Below are 20,270 nucleotides of genomic sequence, written 5' to 3'. Positions count from 1 at the left end.
GAACTTGTCCTGCTTATTATCAACTTTTGCTAAGTAGTTTTGTTCTGATAAGAACAGTCCTGTTTTAAGATCTAGAGACCAAAGACAAGTTCTTTTAGAACTTAAAGCAGGACTGTTCTTATCAGAACAAAAACTACTTAGCGAAAGTTGATAATAAGCAGGACAAGTTCTTTTCAGAACTAAATATCTTCTAAGCAGTAGTTATTACCACATGGTGTTACCGCAAATCGAAATTATTATTATTAATATCAAAGGCAAAATGACAATTACACAGAAATACTTTCTAACACCTAATCCACTACCGCTCTTCTTTGCTTCTCCCTCTGCACCGTTCTTCTCTTCCCCCGCCCCACCACTTCTTGATCCTGTCTTCGTCCCCTTTGGTCTTTACCCACTGCCACACACCTTTGGTCCCTTCTAGCCACCTTCCAGCCCCCTTGCCCAATCCCTCTTTTATGTTTTTGTTTCCACCTGGCATGCTTATGTGACCCGTACTTTCTTGTTTCTGTACTGCTGTTATTTTGCATTGAGCAAGGTCCTGCCAGGATCCAAAACTTTAGGCCCCCTAATTTTAATTTTTATTTGTAAATCTCAGGTCAATCCAGTCAGTAAGCAGTTGCAGCAGTTTTATTAAATTTCTGTTCAGCAAAACTTTCACGCACTGTTTTAACGTTCTTCCAACACCTTACAAAAACTGCCTCTTCGCCCAAAGTGAAATTCAGGGATGTGATTATGTGATAGGCTTCTTGCAATGCATTAATTAATTGTTCAGCAGGCATCATTGATTCTTTGTAAAATCAATGTTGAAAGCAGATAGCATGTATAGAAGGTCTAATTCTGAAAATGTGGGTTCCGTTGACGCTCTTGGGATTTTTTGGAAATGTGTAAACGTCGTATCCGCTAAGGAGCGGTTGAGTAATGATCATATGTGAAGTGTTTATTATTTCCTAGTGTTCTTGTTTCCCTGGAGCAGTGATTTGAAGGCCAAGGCACGTCGCTGGGATGAGAAGTCTCTCAACAATCTCAAGACTCGCAAGTCCGAACTGACGGAGGAGCTGAAGGAACAACAGAAGATGAAACGCAAAGAGTCTGAGCTGAACAACATCCGCTCCCAGATGAACGGCCTGGAAACCAGACTCAAATACTCCATCAACGACAGGGACAACACGGTCTGTACACTGTACAAATGCTGTCTGCTGTGTTGTAGTCCATGGCACCCGAGGTGACATGCGGTTTGTCCTCAAAGAGTGTACAAAACCCACTGACTATATCACAACGGACAAAAATTGTTTCCTTGTACAACATTATTATTTGAAATAACCGTTTTGACTCTTAAAGAAGTAGTAAAGAAGTAATAAATACCCATTTCTAATGCTGAATTCCAATTCTTTCATCACTGGTATGCACCTCTGTGCTACATTGGTCTTTTCTAGTTGTGTTGTGCAAAGCTTGGACTATATTTTAATAATACCATGTAGTGACAATATTTGGGATGGAATCGTGGTGGCCTCAACAACGTTGTGGGAGTTGCTCTAAAACTCAATGTAGCTCTACATGTAAAAAGAGTAAAATCAGATTTGATTTTGTCAGTGGTTTTAGGTTTTATTTTGGAGGCCGGATTGAGGAAACAAGGTATTAACTTGTAACTTGTCTCGTTATCTCTGAAATCACAGCAAAAGAAGATTGTGTCAACCAACAACAAAGCTATTCAGAAGCTTCAACAGGAGCTGGAAGGATATGAGGTGAGACGCCTTGCTTTTATTGTGATTCATGTTGTTCAATGCTTTCAGATATTGCATTTCACAAAAACTGAGGATCCAGAGTCTTTGCTGCACCAAAAAAGTATCGGGAGGAACTTGGTTCAACCCAAGAAGACTTTGGTTTTAGACAAGCAAATCAAAGTGTAATAATTTTTCACTGACGTGAGTTGTTTCAAACGACTGTAACAATCAATCTGTTATCTTTTGGCATGTGTATTCACTTCTCTTTCAAACGTCAAACATAATTTTAGACTTTACGAATCATTTTGTTAAATGTGACTCTGAAACACCTGACGTAACCAGTTTGCGTCGGGTGACGTGTATAGACGCAAAAGTTTTGCGGTATTCGGAACAGATGAGGGATAAACACGCAGGTAGCAAGGCTGGAAATATCTGTTAGCGACCCGCTCGCAGCGAGCGAGGCCGGAAATATGAGTGTGCTGCCCGAGGGTGATGGCTTCAACCCGCCTGGCTTGAGGTGGAGTGAAAAGTAATCCTGTGCCTCGTTCCATTTTTGTCAAAATATTCCGGGTGTGAACTGGTTAAAGGGATATATAACACTTATAATTCATGATGTCACTCTGAGAATAGGAATTATGCAGAATCCTTGCTATTGCTGTTCTCAGACACCTAATACCTCACAGAAACTTACAGGCTTCTGGGGTTTTTTGGTTTGTTTTTTTGTGGTTTCAATATAACTGAAGACGTTGTAGGTTCCCACACAATCTCTGAAAGGGAAGCACAACTTTTAATCCAACAGTCGAGGTCGAAAAGTAAAAAATTAACAATTATATACAAATAATACTTGAAATAGTCCAGTTGCTAGAGTGTCCAAGAAGATATTTACACTATCTTTCTTGTGGCAGCATACAGCGTGGCCGTTTTCAGGGAAACCTGTGGTAATAGACCTTAAGGCCGATTTGCACATATGTGACTTTGTTGCGCGTTTTTATAAATACGCACAAATCAATGAGTACGTTTACATTTGCATGACTAAGTCGTACGTCTTATAAGTCGTCATATCCGTGCAACAAGGTCGTATCTCCTAAAATGGCGTGTGACATCATGTACATGAACCGCGAGTCAAAAGGTCATACCTCGCTTAAAATAACCCAGATGTACACACAAAGTCGATGGACGTCGCGATACGCAAGATACGACCTTGTTGCATGGAGTGTATTCGCGCGAGATACGACGTTGTTGCAGAATCAAGTTATGACATTGTTGCACTGGCGCAACAAAATCATTCATTGTTTTTTTTACTTATAAAAACACACGGCATTGTCACGTGACAGTATGTGAATTGGCCCTTATGCTTCAAGGCAGAGATAGAGGGCAATGGTTTTTACCACTTTGATCAACATGAGTAAACTTTTTGCGCAGTCATTGTGATGAATAATGGGCATCTGGTTCCAGTGTAACCTGTAAAATCTAGAGTGGTGGTCTCAAGTCCATCACAAGTCCATTACAAGTCATCCAGTCCAAAGCAGAAACTATCCAAATGAACGGTGAAACTCTCATTCGTTACAGTTCATCCACTGTGACGCGTGACCTGACTTGTAAAAGGACTTAAGGTTTTCATAGACTTGTCAAATCACTGATAAAATATCACACCCTGACCTCTGCTAGAAGCAGCCTTTATAGTTGTATTAACCCTAACCGCCCTGAATCCTTCAAAATCCTCTTTGCCAAAGTGGAGGAATTCGGAGGATTGAGGTTACATGGCAAAAGTGTGTTACTGATTTTGTAGGATGCACTCTGTCAAGGTCTTGGGCCGGACCTTGTGTTGTTTTTTCTCAGCCATGCATAAATATAGGCCTGGATTATGCTTGAAATCCTCCGTACTGCTCCAGGATGTCACTGGCCAGGCCTCAACATATTGACAGTCACTGCCACAGGATTTTGCAGGATTCAGGCAGTGGTCACCCCTCAACGGACCATATTCAAGAAATAATGGAGGAATTTGCAGGATTGAGGCTATCTGCTATTTTTGCGTGAGGCCAATGGGAAGATTTTGCAGGATTGAGGCTACATCCCAGCAAAAAGGCCTAGGAAGTTAGGGTTAATGGCGTGTACAAGTTTCACTTAACATTTTCACCCATAGCCAAGAATGGAGGCCATTGAGGAGCAGATCACCCAGCGAGCCGAGCTGATCATGGCCAAACGCACCCAGATGAACAGCGTAGAGGACGAGGTGTTCTTGGACTTCTGTCGCTCCATCGGCGTGGAGAACATCCGTCAGTACGAGGAGAAGGAGCTCCGAGCCCAGCAGGAACGCGCCAAGAAACGCCTGGAGTTTGAGAACCAGAAATCACGGCTGGTCAACCAGCTGGAGTATGAGAAATCCAGGGACACGGAAGGTAACATTGCAGAGATATGTTAACCCTAACCCTCCTCATTCCTCCAAAATCCTTCTTGTGGTTTTTGGAGAATTTTGGAGGATTGAGGCTGAATGGTATTTTTCAGAAAAGGATTTTGGAGGATTGGGTCTGAATGGTATTTTTTTCAGAAAAGGATTTTGGAGGATTGAGGCTGAATGATATTTTGAGGCAGGACTGTCTGACGATTTTGAAGGATTGAGGGGCTGGGTACCCTTCATTTGAACACAAGTGCAACATTTTTGGATGAGGAGGATTTTGGAGGATTGAGGATGAATGCATTTTGAGGCAGGACTGTCTGAAACTTTTGAAGAATTTAGGCGCTGTTGTAAAATTTTGGAGGATTGAGAATGGTTCCTAGCAAAAAGGCCTAGGGGGTTAGGGTTAATAGTTCTCCTTGTTCAGGCCTCAACATATAATAGTTGTCCTGATTTTTGTCCTGAATCAATTTGTTCCTTTGAACAGGTAAAACTCTTGAACAAATTACCCAACAGACAAGTACTTTGTCCTTTAACCCTAACCCTTTGAGCACTTTTACTAGAAAGTATCCTGAATCCACCAAAATCCACCAATTATTTCATGCAAAAAATGTTGGTGTCCTAAGTCCATCAGAATCCACCAGTGAGTCCATGATAATCTACCATTGTAATACATGTACACACCAAACATATAGCCAAGGCGTTAGATCCTGAATCTATCAAAGTCCCCAACTGCTCAATATGGAGGTATCCTGAATCCATCAAAATCCTGCAGTACCGCTAGGCTTACTTGTCCTGCATCCATCAAAATACCCCAACTTTTTCAAGATGGAGGTATCCTGAATCCACTGAAAACCTCTAAAACAGGGGTGTGGATTTTGATTGATTCAGGTACATTAGGGTTAAACAATTGTCATGGCAAAAAAATAATGATATTCAGCAAATTTACCTTCATTTTGATCGTTCTGATTTGTTTTTTGGTGGGGTAAAATCAAAGTTCTGTCGCATGCAGAATCAATTATGTAGTGACTAGCAAACAAGTCTACATACATGCAGGGTCTGTCAGCGCACAGAAGCAACCCAAAATAAAAGCTTATAGTCCGAAATAAAATAAGATGTTTAATTCGCCAGGAGAAGAAAAAAATGGATTCGTTGAAAGGCACAAGACAGGTCATCTGTCAGAAAAAAATCCTAATGAATTAGTTGGACATTGTCAAACTTTTCACTACTTGCCTTGTTTTTGGATATTCACTTCCTCAGCAAACGTCAAGAAATGGACCAAAGAAGTCGCCCATGATGAGAAGGAACTTGAAAAACTCAAGAAAGAGGAGGCCAAACACATGAAGGTAGGGATGAACGGTTTTGTCTGGTGTGTATAGACTTCACACGTGAACAGTAAAATGGTGCTTCTAGAGATCTAGTGACAGAGAGACGCTGCATTGGGCACTGGTTTGCATAGGGGGCGAAGTACGCATGATTAAGTTGGTTTTTCGCACCATACAGCCAGCTGTATGAGATTTTTGGTGTGCACTTTGCACTCCAGATTTTACATCACACTTGCAATGTGGCATACAATAACATGGGGAGCTGCATGTGTAATATTCAACAATTGTTGACTGCTGCGATGTGGGATATGACGTTTTTAACGCCCGAGGGGCGCATAGCATGCATAGCTTTGCGCTCGGAGGGTGATCAAAACGTCTTGGATTTGTTGGATTGTGATCTAAAAAAACACAAAAACAAACAGCAGTAAACACAACAATCATGACAATCGAATGTCAACTCACATGCATGTTGCGTGCTCGAAACAGCTGATTGTCTGCTAGTTCACTGCTCCCAGTCATGTGTGAAAACATGGTGAAAATAGCATGGGTACCAACGATACAAGCGTTTCACACCGTTCGTATTGTACGCACAAAGTCATAGCACACTCCCTGTGGAATATCACATACGCAATATCCCACAGGGTGTGTGCCATGACTTTTTATAAACTTAACACGTGATCGGAACGGCCATTGAAAATACAGTATTCAAGACAGAGGTACAACAATCGTTTTTATTACACAGTGTACATATTCCACTTCATTATCAAGTAAGTCTGTAATTTGTCCATCACAAAAGTTTTGTCCGTCAAAAAGGTTTTGTATGGGTACCGCAAACAGATTGATTTGTGATGATTGCTACTGTTGCATGGTTGGGAGTCAAACTGAGGATACTACTTCCAGGTACTACAGACTTTTGTTTTCCAGATGCAATGGAACACTGACCAATGAAAGAAGCCCGTTTGGTTCATAAATATGCATGAGGGGTAATAGTTATGAATATATCACATGCCTTTGTTTTGGTGCGTGCAATAATATCACGTCATGGATGAAGAGTCCGAGGCTATGCAGAACACCGTCCAATGAAAAAAGCCCTTTTGGTTCATAAATATGCATGAGGTGTAATAGTTACATGAATATATCATATGCCTTTGTTTTGGTGCGTGCAATAATATCAGGTCATAGATGAAGAGTCCGAGGCGATGCAGAAGCTGAAGTTCTCCAAGACAACTAAGAAATCTGAGATTGATGACAAGAATGCCGAAGTGGAAGAGATACGCAAACTGCTGTCCACTGCTAATAAAGAAATTGCAGGTACTGTGTTTTCAGTTGTTGTTGTTGTGCAGTAAGACCAAATCTTAACCCTAACCCTCCTCAATCCTCCAAAATCCTCCTGCCGGTTTTGGATGATTTTAGAAGATTGAGGATGAATGGCAAAGATGTATCGCTTTTTTTGTGGAGTCGAGCCAGCAGGCCATATCCTGCATTGGTTATGTTCAGCCATGCATAAATCAGCCCGGTGTTTTTCTTGTATTTCATCCGCACTGCTTCTAAACGCCATTCGCACTGCCTCAAACCATAGCAGTAACTGGCAGAGGATTTTGGAGGATCGAGGTATTGGTCACCCTCCACATACTAAATTCAAGAAATAAGTGATGATTTTGGAGGATTGAGGTTGAATCCAATGTTTTTTGGTGTCAATTGTCGGATTTTGCAGGATTGAGGTTGCATCCTAGCCAGATGGCCTAGGGGGTTACATTTACAAGTTGTGTTCCCTGTGCTCTTTAAAAAATTCAATTTTTTTTTCTAATTATTAATAAATGTTCATTTTGTACCCCAAACCTCTTTTTTAAAACCAGTGCTAATGAGTTAATACGCCTCTGTACTGATGACGTCACACTTTCTTTACGTGTGTGCTTTCCTATGGTGCTCAGTGGACCGTGGACCCCCACTGGCTCCATAGGAAAGTGCACATGTAAACAAAGTGTGACGTCATCAGTACAGAGGCTTATTGATGGTCTTGAATGCATTGTGATTCCTTCTGAATGTGGTTCCCGTTGGCAGCGGTCCAGAAACAAATAACAGCCACCGAGACCAAACTGGAGCAGAAACGGGCCGATCGGCACAGCCTGCTCAAGACATGCAAGATGGAAGACATCAAGTTACCAATGAAACGGGGAACCATGGATGACATCACTGAAGAAGGCGAGGTAACAAAACGAGTTGCTTATATTCTCATCTTCGGTGAAATTAAATCAGGTCCACCCTGATGATTAATCATTTCAAACAATCATCACTTGCAAAAAATCTTTTTAACCCTCCTATGCAAACATCATTCTTTGCAAAGTTGTCCTCTCAGTCAAAATCAGTCAATTGAGTGTTTTGAACAGTGAAGTGCTCCCATCCTACATAAAAGCAAGATTGACTGACTGTGACTGTTTATGTAGCTTGATCCAGCTATGCTTTGTAGGTGATTGATAAGCCAGCTGTGCCTGCCACTTGCCTGCTTTTGTCCATTGACTGAATTTGACTAGTCAAAGTGCTTGCTGAAAATATGATCTGACGTTTGGTGACTTGCCTGTGTAAAAGGCATGGCAGGGAAGAAGATTTTTTTTTTTAACGTCTGTGACTGTTCAGACAGCAGGAGGGTTAAAGCATGTCAGTGTGCACTTAAAATAAAAAGTAAAACTGCAGAGTCCTTGTCGCCTAGTGAAAAAAATATAAGGAGACTTTTGTTCATACATATCCAAAGTTGGTGTGTGTCACACTGTTTACTAGCCATATATCAAGAGTCTGGGTCGCAGAAAATCCATACGTCTTACATCTAACTCCCTAGGGTGTGTGAAAAATCATATTAAAATAGAAGGATTTGGGACTGTTAGAGTAAACTGAGAAAATGCTGGAAAACCCCGTTTGTTTACATCCAAGTGCTGTCGCAATGGTTGCCTTCCCTATACGCGTTTCCAGCAGTGAATAAAGCCGTGGAAATTTTGTACAGAACTTTCACCATATTCGGCGCCATAAGAAATGCATATCACATAAGGTGACTATTCACTGTTTGCTATTATATAACCGACATACAGATCCTTTGTCATTTGATTGGTGGAACTCACAACACGTGACATTCGTTATTGCTCCCATTCAAGCCGCGGCTCAAAAAGTACTATCCGCCCATGGGGAATGGGAAATACTATTGAACAGTTAGGATCATTCTTGTTCCATGATGTGGTATTTGTGTGCAATTGCATGCTGGTGTGCGCGTTTAGCCTTGCGAGTAGCGTGTATTGTCCCAAAGAGCCAGCGCTACAGCGTTGGGTTCAAACATTTTTGTGAAGGGGTGGTTTGGAAGAGAGAAATACAATTTCCTCCAGTTTTGTATTGAATTACAAGTTCAAATATATCAAATGACAAGGATCTATATGTCAGTTATATAAAACAAATACTGGGTGGCTTTAAATTGTGAAATGGGAGGAATATTATAGCTCGGTAAAATCTAAACTTTTCCAGTTCACTCGGCTTCGCCTCTTGAAATGGAAAAGTCCAGATTTTACCTTGGGATAATATTCCTCCCATTCCACGCTGAGCCACTCATTATTTGTATACTATTCTGTGCTAACCGTACTAGCAGAAAAATTCTGTGCTAACCCTGTAAGCACACAATCCTAAGCTACTGGATGTACACATGTGCATAAGCCAAAATTCCACGCTAACCCGTGAAATATGCTTGTCGTCAACATGGAATTTTCTGCTATAGTAAGCAGGGATTTTTCTGCTATAGTAAGCGGGGATTTTTCGCTAATGGTAAGCAGAGCCAAGAAATTGGGCCCAGGACTTGTGTCAGATTGAAACTAATTGGTAAATTAGCAAATACTAAAAATGTAGAAAGCCTTGAAGTAAATTAATATTACCTCCATTGTGGTCATTATTAACTGATACAAGCACCAACTACGTGTTATTATTACATAGGCATCAAGTCAGCAGGAGAGTACAGCTGGTGAGGAAAGCACCAGCATTACCGGCATGGACAGCATGAGCAGCCAGGGAGCACGCATCATCTACAAGAAGGAAGCCAATATTATCATCAACTACAAGCGGCTTAGCCATGACCTGAAAGAGGTGAGATGGAAATATGTGAATAAGATTGGTCATTCAAATTAGGTTTTGCCCTTCACCGACGTATAAACACTGTATACTCAATGTGTTACCTCCCGAGTGAAAGTTGGAAAAAATCACTCGGGTGGGACTCGAACCAACGACCTCCTGCTTTCTAGTGCAGATGTCTTACCACTCGACCACCGAGCTAACTGGATCGGTTGGCTGGTTCAAATCTGATGTACATAGCAGCGGTCAGTTTGCATATTTTTTTTGCATGTTTTACATGTACGAGAAACAACAAAATTTAGATATTGGGTTATTTTTGTGTCAATTCAACATGATTGTTATTCATTCCAGAATTTGAGAAGATTGCCTTCAAAAGATCACTTCTAACTGTTTTGTTTCCAGAATTTACATGGTTGCTGATTCAAAACTTCCTCTAATCCTCTAATACACGTCAGATGGAGTGAATTGATGTGCACTAAATTGCACCAAAAGAGCAAGAGTTAAGACAATATTTAATTGATTTGAATTGACCTTTTCGTGACATGCCTTTCCCATCTTGTTTCTCATTTTTAGTGTGACACGCTAGATGAGATCAAGGAACAAGGGGATAAGTTATCGGCCAATATGGCCAGTATGCAGGTGACTCTACAAAGGATTGCCGCTCCTAATATGAAGGCCATGGAAAAGTAAGATCATAGACAACACAAACCATAAACTAACCGTCTCCCTCTCTATAACAAGGGAATAAAGGTGTGTTCGGTCGGTATTAAACACTCTGTTTAAGACCGGTGGGAGTCTGGATGGGTGGTAATTATCACCCATCCAGACTCCCACCGGTCATAAACAGAGTGTTTAATACCGACCGAACACATATTTATTCCCATTCATAAATACCTTTTCGGTCAAAAATCAAAACAAGTAAAAAACTAGACGTTGCCAACCATTTTGTTCAACAATTTTTCTTCATTGTTTCACGAAATACCCCTCTGACTATAATATGGAATGCCCCTCCACAACTCGTTACCTTATAAAGACATTGGCGTGCACGATGTCGCGCAAAATGCAGCTGGGCTGGTGTAGTGTGAATTTTGGACCATGAAATACTGATTCACTGGTAGTATTGCGCATGCATACGTGAGGAATGTGAACTTTCAACCAATGAAACGTTAAAAGGCACCGGATTTCATGGGAGTCCAAATTTCATGTGACACTGGTAAAGTGTTTAAGACCAGCCAGCCATGTCTTTATAATCCATTTAAGATTGGCCATGTGACCGCCTCTCGACCAATAGGAATGCGTAAACTGTCTTAGGTATTTATGAATGACAATTAATTTGGTGCTAATATGGTATTTTATACCAAAGTCCCAAAGCATAATCTGTGCTGGCATGGGCGGCTTGCGTGTAAAGCGCTCGCCTCTTACCACTGTGGTCCGGGTTCGATTCCCGGCTCAGACCATATGTGAGTAGAGTTGTGCGTTGGTTCTCTCCTGTGGCATGAGAGTTTTTTGCCAGGCACTCTGTTTTCCTCCCTCCGCAAAAATCAAACACTTTCTATCTCTGGCTGTGATCCGTGGTCATACATGGGTCGTATGGCGACTGCCAAATGCGCCTGTAGCCGTGTCCTTCGCAGTTCACCTTCTCAGCTGTGATTAGCCTCCCCCCCCCCAATTATTGTTAAAGTCTGGTCTGTACTCTCCCAGATACCAATTTAAACTCAATTGTAGTCAAGTGTCTTGCACAAGAACACAGGTACCGTGTTGATGCTGTCACTATTGGACCACAACACTCCTTTAATAACCTGGCACATATGGCACAGGTAGAGGATACACATTTGTATTTATCGACGTGTCAAAAAGTAAAATACTGAGAGAATGGCCTTTAAAGTTTGAGTTTTGCAGTCGTGAAAATGAAAGATGTCAATTGTTTTTCTTTAAAAAAAAGCTTTTATTCCACGATTTTCATACTATTTCTTTAAAATATGTGTTGTAGACATATCCAAGGTTTACAAATATCAATGGATGTGAAACTTGAAAAAAATCACCCCCATTCATTGTTTTGCATTTTTCTCCACTATGGCCTGTGCCCAGTTCTGTCAGATTTTGCCAGAAACTTCACATTTACATTAAAAATTGAAAAATGTGGCCTGGAATCGAGTAATTGAGCTGTGTTTGAATTTTTTTCCCCTGCAGGCTTGATGGAGTCAAGGAACGTTTCCAGGAGACCACCGATAGCTTTGAGGCGGCTCGTAAACGCGCAAAGAAGGCCAAGCAGAACTTTGAAGTGGTTCGTAAGGAACGCTTCGACCGCTTCAACTCCTGCTTTGAGCATGTGTCGACGAGGATTGACGAAATCTACAAGGTGAGAGATTTACAAAATAGCTCCTAGCTATTGGTAACCAGTGACGCAACCATGCCCTGTGGTCCGGTTCCAAATAGTCGAATAGCATTGTCCAACCATCCCGCGTTTTGAGTGAAGTCTACTCAAACAATGGTTGGCAATAGTCCTCTCTTGAACTTGCCCTTGGATTGCCATCCATATTTTTTACACCTGTAATAACTCATAAGTGATTGGTTTGGTTTGTTTATCTGACTTAGGCTCTGTCCAGAAACCAGAGTGCACAGGCTTTCCTAGGGCCAGAGAACCCTGAAGAGCCCTACCTGGATGGCATCAACTATAACTGTGTAGCTCCAGGCAAACGATTCAGGCCTATGGATAACCTCTCAGGAGGGGAGAAGACAGTCGCTGCCCTGGCACTCCTCTTTGCTCTCAACAGGTATTTAGCTATCAGTGTAGCAACCATAGAGCTATATTAAATTACTAGAGCGCTATTCGATGAACAAAGTAATGCCTGATGGGCACATCCATGTTTGTACACAAACCTATGGAGAACTAGAAATTTTGTGCGGCTTTTGTACGGCTATTTGCATATCTGCGTTTATATTCCATACCGGTGCGTCATCGAAGCCGACACGCACGATCAGCAAATAAGCGCTTCATTTTGCTCTACGCAAACAGCGCAACGCGTGCGCGTCCCTCCGCTGCAGATGCTTTTTGCCATGACTTGGTATGTTCTACTTACGCGTTGCATTTAGAGTACACTTTCAAAATTCAATCTATTGCACTAACACCATCTTCTGTTTGCCATTTCTAGTTTCCAGCCGGCTCCGTTCTTCGTCCTGGATGAGATAGATGCTGCTCTGGACAACACCAACATCGGCAAAGTGGCTGAGTACATACGAGAACAGTCCGAAGACCATTTCCAATGCATTGTCATCTCACTCAAGGAAGAGTTCTATAATCATGCTGATGCACTCATTGGAATATACCCTGAGGTAAGTCAATTCATCGGCCTATGCCTTCACTCTTTTTTTTTACCACTTACTTGACTGATTTATTCATTGCTTGGCTTTTAAAGAGTGAAATACTTATTAACATTGCTTATACAATGACTTCCTCCAATTCGGGCGATTCACAGTGCAGTGCGCCACCAAGAGTTTGCCATGGAGAGTCAACTTTTCAAGTTTACGGTCGACAAAATATGGCCCATTTGAATGAGTGTCAGTAGACACCTGAGCTAATTTGTTACAGATTGGGGCATAGCGTTCTGCCGCCTTACCAAAAATCACCATATTGATACAAAGAAAAGAAGAGGGCAAACATATACTCAAATCGTACGCTTACGAAACTACTGACCGAAAAAAAACGAACAATTTCAAATGTCCCGCGCTGCGAATTTGTCGACCATCTCCCACAATGCACTGGGAAAAATTAACTCTCCGTGGCAAACTATTGGTGGCGCTCTGCATTGTGAATCGCCCGAATTGTTTGTATATTTTTTATTATACAACGCCTAACTAAATCCCATCTTCTGATTGATTGGTCGTTGATTACGCGTCGTTGAATTATTCGTCCCAATGCATGGCACGGCCACACGGCACAAATAGAAGTTCCGTTCCACGGTAAATGAAAGTTCCATTGCACAGTCACACTTTTGGTGGTTCTGACCAACCAGATGACGAGGATTTATTCAGGTGTTGTATAAAAAATATAATTAATGTTCCACATTCATGCAATGGAAAGAATAATTTAATTCGATGACAGATGGAATGTTCCATCGCCTCATGGAATGGAACAATCCATTTCTCACCTCATAAAATTATTCTTACCATTGCACTCACAAACATTTATTATTATGTGTCACTATGGGCTGTTCCATTCCAACTGCCTAATCAGTCGATTGAAGTCCTGTATACAAAAACAAATATTAAGAAATTTTGACAGCAGAATCATGCAAATTGGATGCCAACGAGCCAACAGACAAAGTTCAGGTAGGTGTCTGGCTGTATTTTGAGGGTAGGCCTGAAGTTTCATCCAAATCTGTGTTGGTCACCGGACAACATTTCAAACATTCCAGGAAAGTGGGCACAGAATCATCCATGTGTATGGCTTCCATGTGTTTTCTATTTGACTCGATCATGGTTATTTAGCCATCATTTGATACATTAAATCAACATTTTGTTAATTGATTATTTTTGATGAGTGTGATTGGTTGTGGCCCTTAATTAGGCATGCAAATTTCCCTCAGATCAGCTGGTTTCCACTGAGGCAAAAAAAAAATTGTATGTTGACGGTAACTCAACCCACCTGGATTTTTAAGCTAAATTGCTGACATCAAAATTTGTATTGCCACATTTGGCCAAAAGTTTTAAATAAATTATATTTTGAAAATATAAAGTCTTCCCTATGCCAGGTTTTGAGTGTTATTGGTTAATAAAACAATAAACAGAGTACTGTTCAAGGGTACCCTATAGATAATAAAATAAGTATTCATAAATACCTCACACAGTTTAGCCATTCCTATTGGTCGACAGCCCGTCACGTGGCCGGTATTAAACGGATGATAAAGACATGGCTAGCTGGTCTTAAACACTTTTCCAGTGTCACAATAAAATGTGGACTCCTAAAAATCCAGTGCCTCTTATCGTTTCATTGGTTGAACGTTCACAATCCTCACGTAGGCATGCGCAACACTACCAGGGAGTTAGAATTTTATAGTTCAAAATTCAAAACGCAACGCGCCAGGTGCGTTCTGCGCGACATCGCGTAGAACATGATACGCGCGCGTCAATCTCCATAAAAGGGTTGTTTTCATCTTACTCGCCAGCTGAACACTCCATTATTTTGCAGGAGGGATGTTTCAAAAAGCATAAAGTGAATTTGTTGAACAAAATCGGGATGTTTTGAACGAATTATATGATTTTTTTTTACCGAAAAGATATTTATGAATGGGAATAAATATGTACTCCGTCGGTATTTATCACTCTGTTTAATACCACTTAGAGTCTGGGTGCTGATAATTACCCTCGCCTCCGGCTCGGGTAATTATCAGCACCCAGACTCTAAGTGGTATTAAACAGAGTGATAAAAACCTCCGGAGCACACATTTATTCCCTTATTAATGAACGACAGACATTTAAAAAGTTACAAAATAAAAAATGTTGCTACCTATGTGTACCTGGGTAATTTGTTGGGAGTTAGCCGTAAACACACAATATTTTTTATTTCCGGTTATTATTATGAGACTTCTCTTCTATTCCATAAACCAAAAAAAATTGAAAAAGCACTTCAGAGAGCTGTGTAGAGCTGGGAATTTCCTCAAGTTTGTTTAAACAGCAACAGCGCCCTCAGTTGGCAGGAAATAGCACAAGCATTGTCAACAGTAAATCAAAATGTAGATGTCTTAGTTATTTTTGCGTAGAGATCAGTGATACCAACATCCAATCTTTTATTATATTTTAAAAAAAAAGCCATTTCATGTGCCCTTCGACCTTTGAGGATAGACTTTTTCTAAAGAAAATAAATTCAATTGTAAAAATAATATTGGAAAGTTATTCAAACTGAGCTCTTTTAGGTGAGTATAACATTGAGAAAAAGTATGTTCCTTTGTTTTGTTGAAAAGGTCCAAAGTACATTGACTCACATTAAAGTGCATCATAGTTCATGTCTGCGTGTCTTAGCATGTGGTAAGGGAATTCACATGCTGATATGCTGATAGTTTAGTCAACTGTTTATTATCTCATATACCATGCTGAGACATCGTGTGTTTCTCTGTTTCCATGACAGCAAGGTGAATGCACTATCAGTAAGGTCCTGACCCTTGACCTGACGGAGTATGCCCGGGAAACGCAGGAAGCCAGTCCTAAAGCCGTGCGCTAAAACTGGGGAAGTGTCAAGCTTCAATCACAGACTCAGGCACAGAGTTAGGCATCGAAAGAGAATGGATCTCGTCATGGATTGGGAGGGGGGGATGGATGACATCATTGCTGAAAGCAAGATCTTTCTTCTGCACTGCCACTTGTGTAACATTTAATTAGCAAGTAACATATGTGAAGTGTTCTGTCATAGCAGAGTTCGAGGCAGCCTGTCAAAATAGGGTTTTAAAAGTATTGTTCAGATGCAGATCTTCCCCTTAAAAATGAGTGTTGAAGGTTAGGAAACGGACTTACCTTTAGTTTACAAAGTTTTGCCATTTGAAGTTAGCCTGGACCATGTCGTTGTTGATCAATTCCTTGTTTAGTGGTGGGAATACAAAAATTGAAGTACCCAGCGAGTGATGTACGTTATACACTGTGCATTTTCACGTGGGCGTGTTTATGGTGCAATCCTACGCCTTGATGGGTTTGAGATGAGTGGGCTAGCTCATTATTACTAGTGATGTAGCCCTGCTCACGAAGTAGGATCCCAAGTAGTCAGGGACCGAATGTGTTGTGTGAAGCCATGCAGCAAATGCATAGTAAAAGTGCATAACGCCACGTTGAAAGTTAATGATTGGCCATCTAAAAAAGAACCGTTCATGATGCTTGAACATATATCTCTGTGGAAGGTTAAATAAAACTTCTAAATATTCATACCCTGCATATCCACTGGCCCCCCCCCCCCCAACAATCACCCAAAACTGGTCAATAACATAAAGAAACTCCTTGAACGCGGAAGTTGCAAAATCAACTAGGTGATCGGTCAGCCTGACTCGTACCGTGTGACTGACATACATATAGTTGCAGTGCGGGGTAACGGTTTGTCTTCAAGATCTCGTCTTCAGACATGGACGCGGCGGGATGGTGTCCTCTCCCTTGATTGAAGCATCTTGTTTTGACAGAAGACATCACATATTACTTGAACAAATTTATCATAGTAATATACACCATCTTACTCACGAGGCAAAATAACACTTGCTACTACATGTATGTGCATGTAAACACAGTCGACGGGATACAGTGCCATTGCAGCCAGCAACAACTCCTCTTGAGCAAGACATTTGTCCCATGAATAAGATGGCGCTTTTTACTGTGAAGTTATCGCAGACAGACCTACTAAAACTGTACTGTACTTGTGCCCAATCTTTGTACATATTTAATATTTTGTATTACATTCATGTTTGCATGTAAAAACTTCTGTTTTATCTCGTAGTTCAGCATTTGTGTAGTTCATCTTTTGCAAGGTGGAATATATTGGGTAAAAACATCACCGTGTTGGGATGTGATTTTGTTGTCCTGTAAGAAGTTTGGTTATTTTCTTTTTAACTTTAAATTCTTCATAAACATGCCAAGATGTAAAACATGTTTACAAAAGGGTGCATAGCTGCAGTAGTTCAGATTTAACTTAAAACGACAGTGCATGCATTGTTATTCTTCCTCGTTGATGTAAACTTGGTGGTGTTTTATTTACAAAATATCTTACAACTCAAATCTTTCATATTCATGAGCACATTGTTGCATATTCATGAGCACATCGCCTGAAGCCCTGCCCACCTCTAATATGTGTGCATTTCTCACAGTGCTTGTGACCAAGCTACTGCGGTCACCTGACCAAAAGCAGTGATGTAATTGGTCCATGTGCAGTGTTTGATTGACAGACAGGGAGGGTCCTTTGAGCTGGCAGAATCTTTCAAAAGTTCATTCACTTGTAAATGATGGTATAAGGGGGTAATCCTGAATTGTGCTGAAAATTTTTAGAATCCTCAGTCTTTTCAAAAGTCAAATCTTTGACAATTTGAATGTTAATTGTGTTAAATGTTTTGTAAGAAGTTGAATGGAATTTTAATAGGCTGCTCTTATGGGTCAGACGCAAGTGTTTGCTCTTGCCTTCTTGAAGCTGATGGTTGCGTCAGAGAATGACCCTGTATATGTCGGAAAGTCAAACGGAATGAAAGGAAACCTTTCTTTGGATTGGAAAATGCAATTAACCATTAAATTAAAACTTCATTCTACCATTTACTTTGTAGCATCTGGCATTTCATAGGGACCTGTGATCATATTTTATACTGGACATCAATAAGGACCCTTTATCAAAGTTCTAATGATCTGGATGATTTGAGGAAAGAAAATGAAACTTTTAAGTAAATCAGAGAAATTACTGTAATCTTCTTTGAGCAGGTGAATTAAGAGTTGGGATTAAATGCCAGTCCCCCCCCCCCCCCTACATCAAAACTCAATGTTGGACTTTTAATTGGTGGTACTTATTCCAACGGCTTTTGGCAAACATTTCACATATTAGGCCCAACATGGAAAGCACATGCCACAGTTTGTGGACTTGTGTCATTGCTGCAATGTTTCCTTTAACATTTTTCAACTGTAATAACCTCAGACAAAGCCGTGCCTGGGGCGAGGACCATGTTGAACCACAGAAACTGTGTTGCAGATTTATCTTGAAAAGTCTGAGGTTGGCTGAACATGGGGTGCCCCAGCATGGTACATGGCCCAATGAAAACAAAGTGCCACTGAGTGACACAACAACATTGTGCTCCAAAGAAATGTCTTAATTGGTTTATGTTGTGTCCCAGGAATTGTCTGTGGCCTTTTTTGGGTGTGCAATTGCTGCGGCTTCTTCTTGTTCCCTGTTTTCTTCGATAAGTTCTGCATGCACAAAAACAAAGCTGAGATAGAAATGTGTCTCTCTGTTTTTACTTTAAAAAAATAATAAAATACAATTAAAGTAATTTTAAGACAGCTACATAATTCTACTTGGCGATTTGAATAGTAGGCAATGTCCACCCACAGAAAAGAACATGGTCTCAATAATTTGTGTAAATGTATCTGAGCAAATTTCAAGCTTTAAACCTAATGTAGTTGGTTGCTTGTTTTCTCCTTGATCAATGATGACAACTTTTTGAAATTTGCAACAAAATTACGGTGTTAAAAAAATTATGAAATTTATGTGTTTGAACCATAGCTTGCTGAACTATTCGAAAAAGCAGATTTGTAACTGCTGTACTTGTTGCTCCATTTAAGAGCCCAAAAATGAATGTATCATTTGAATTTCTATTTCGGGGGTCAAAAAAGGTCTTATATTTGTAGATTATGTGTGTCAAATTTACCAATTTTTTTAAAGGGGTTATTGACCATCTCCATTGGTGATAAAACAGTCGCTTCAATAATGGAAGTGAATGTTTGTTATGTCATGTTTTTAATAAGACCTTATTCATATTTATAATGTAGTGTCATCATTTGCCAAATCACTAGGAAATAAGTTTCCCTGAATTGCGTTTCCTTTAATTTTGCAGCATAAATAGGCAAGCATTGATCACTTTACAAAGTACATTTTAAAGCAAATTAAACTTGATGGTTGTATTCGACAGTATTAATAAAAAAATATTCCAGATTTCAATTATATCGGTTTTTAACACCTGTAAAATAGGCTTTGTTGTTGCTGTAAAGTCCGCTTAAAAACAAATGTTTAATGACATTGAGTCCACATTTTGCCATTTTGTAGAATTTCTGCAGGTCAGTTTTAGGTTTGACAATACTTACATTTAGAATTATTCCACATGATTGTTTCTGTTTAAATTCAGACTTAGAGTTGTTTTTCAAGAGAATTTTATTCTTTGGAAGTGCACTCTAAATACTGCCTACTCCTACAAAACCCAGACAAAGGTGTGACAAGTTTTGTTTTTAAGGTTTGGAATTTGAAAATGCCAAAGCCTAAAAAAACAAAATATGTCAACTTTGTCCGAATTTTGTGGTAGCATATTTCGTTATACTCCCTGTTTCTTGGTAGTACATGTATGTTGTCCATACAAACTTTTCTCAGTTCGGTTAACATTAATTTACCATTTCAAAGAAGGATTCTTAACTTTCACTGTAGTATATGTTATGTGTGAAGATGCCTTTTGTTCATTGTTAGTTTAAAAACTTTGTTGAACTCCACAAATAAAAATGTTGACCATATTACATGTATGTGCCATTGAGCTTCTGATGTACTGCACGATTTATTGTGTGACCCATCTACATTGTACTCACAATTAGGAACACTTTGACATAATAGACCCTAAGCCCAATAGGTCTCTCTCAAATGATGTCATTTCCTACAGACCAGCCACGTGCATCGGCATTTTGAGCATCAACTTGCATAACGCGCATCGGCTGTGTCATATTTCGAACACATTTCGAGCAACAAGCACGCGTGTTTGGAACATTCCCGACACTGTGCAATGCGTGCTTGATTGTGTAAAATACGCAGTTGCAGTTCTCCTACAGAGATGGCCATCTTTGAGAGAGACCTTTACCTGTGTTGAAAATTTGCCAAATTTGTCATGTGTATTTTGTAGATATTGAAAATGATTTGTTTCAAAAAAAATTTAAAATTGCGTGATGGTTTACACCAAATGAACTTGTTGGCAACATGCCAGCAATGGGATAAGTAATGGGTTTGCACAATGAGATTAGCAATATAAA

General features: G+C 40.2%; 1 protein-coding gene across 1 annotated transcript in view; it reads left to right on the top strand.

The window, feature by feature from the left end:
- Positions 1-19,784, top strand: part of LOC119732716 (structural maintenance of chromosomes protein 1A-like) — a 38,815-nt gene extending 19,031 nt beyond the window's left edge. Inside the window, exons 13-24 of the mRNA XM_038206362.1 lie at positions 974-1,169; positions 1,674-1,742; positions 3,865-4,120; positions 5,377-5,462; positions 6,617-6,752; positions 7,503-7,648; positions 9,405-9,554; positions 10,113-10,225; positions 11,730-11,898; positions 12,135-12,313; positions 12,692-12,872; positions 15,664-19,784. Of these exons, the coding sequence (XP_038062290.1) occupies positions 974-1,169; positions 1,674-1,742; positions 3,865-4,120; positions 5,377-5,462; positions 6,617-6,752; positions 7,503-7,648; positions 9,405-9,554; positions 10,113-10,225; positions 11,730-11,898; positions 12,135-12,313; positions 12,692-12,872; positions 15,664-15,756 (1,774 nt within the window). The 3' untranslated portion in view covers positions 15,757-19,784. The remainder of the gene's footprint in view (positions 1-973; positions 1,170-1,673; positions 1,743-3,864; positions 4,121-5,376; positions 5,463-6,616; positions 6,753-7,502; positions 7,649-9,404; positions 9,555-10,112; positions 10,226-11,729; positions 11,899-12,134; positions 12,314-12,691; positions 12,873-15,663) is intronic.
- The last annotated feature ends 486 nt before the right edge of the window (positions 19,785-20,270 follow it).

The sequence above is a fragment of the Patiria miniata genome, unplaced genomic scaffold, assembly GCF_015706575.1.
Source record: "Patiria miniata isolate m_02_andy unplaced genomic scaffold, ASM1570657v1 HiC_scaffold_24, whole genome shotgun sequence".
Classification (NCBI taxonomy): domain Eukaryota; kingdom Metazoa; phylum Echinodermata; class Asteroidea; order Valvatida; family Asterinidae; genus Patiria; species Patiria miniata.
The sequence above is the reverse complement of the archived record's forward strand: the minus strand, read 5'-3'. Positions and strand labels throughout refer to the sequence as shown.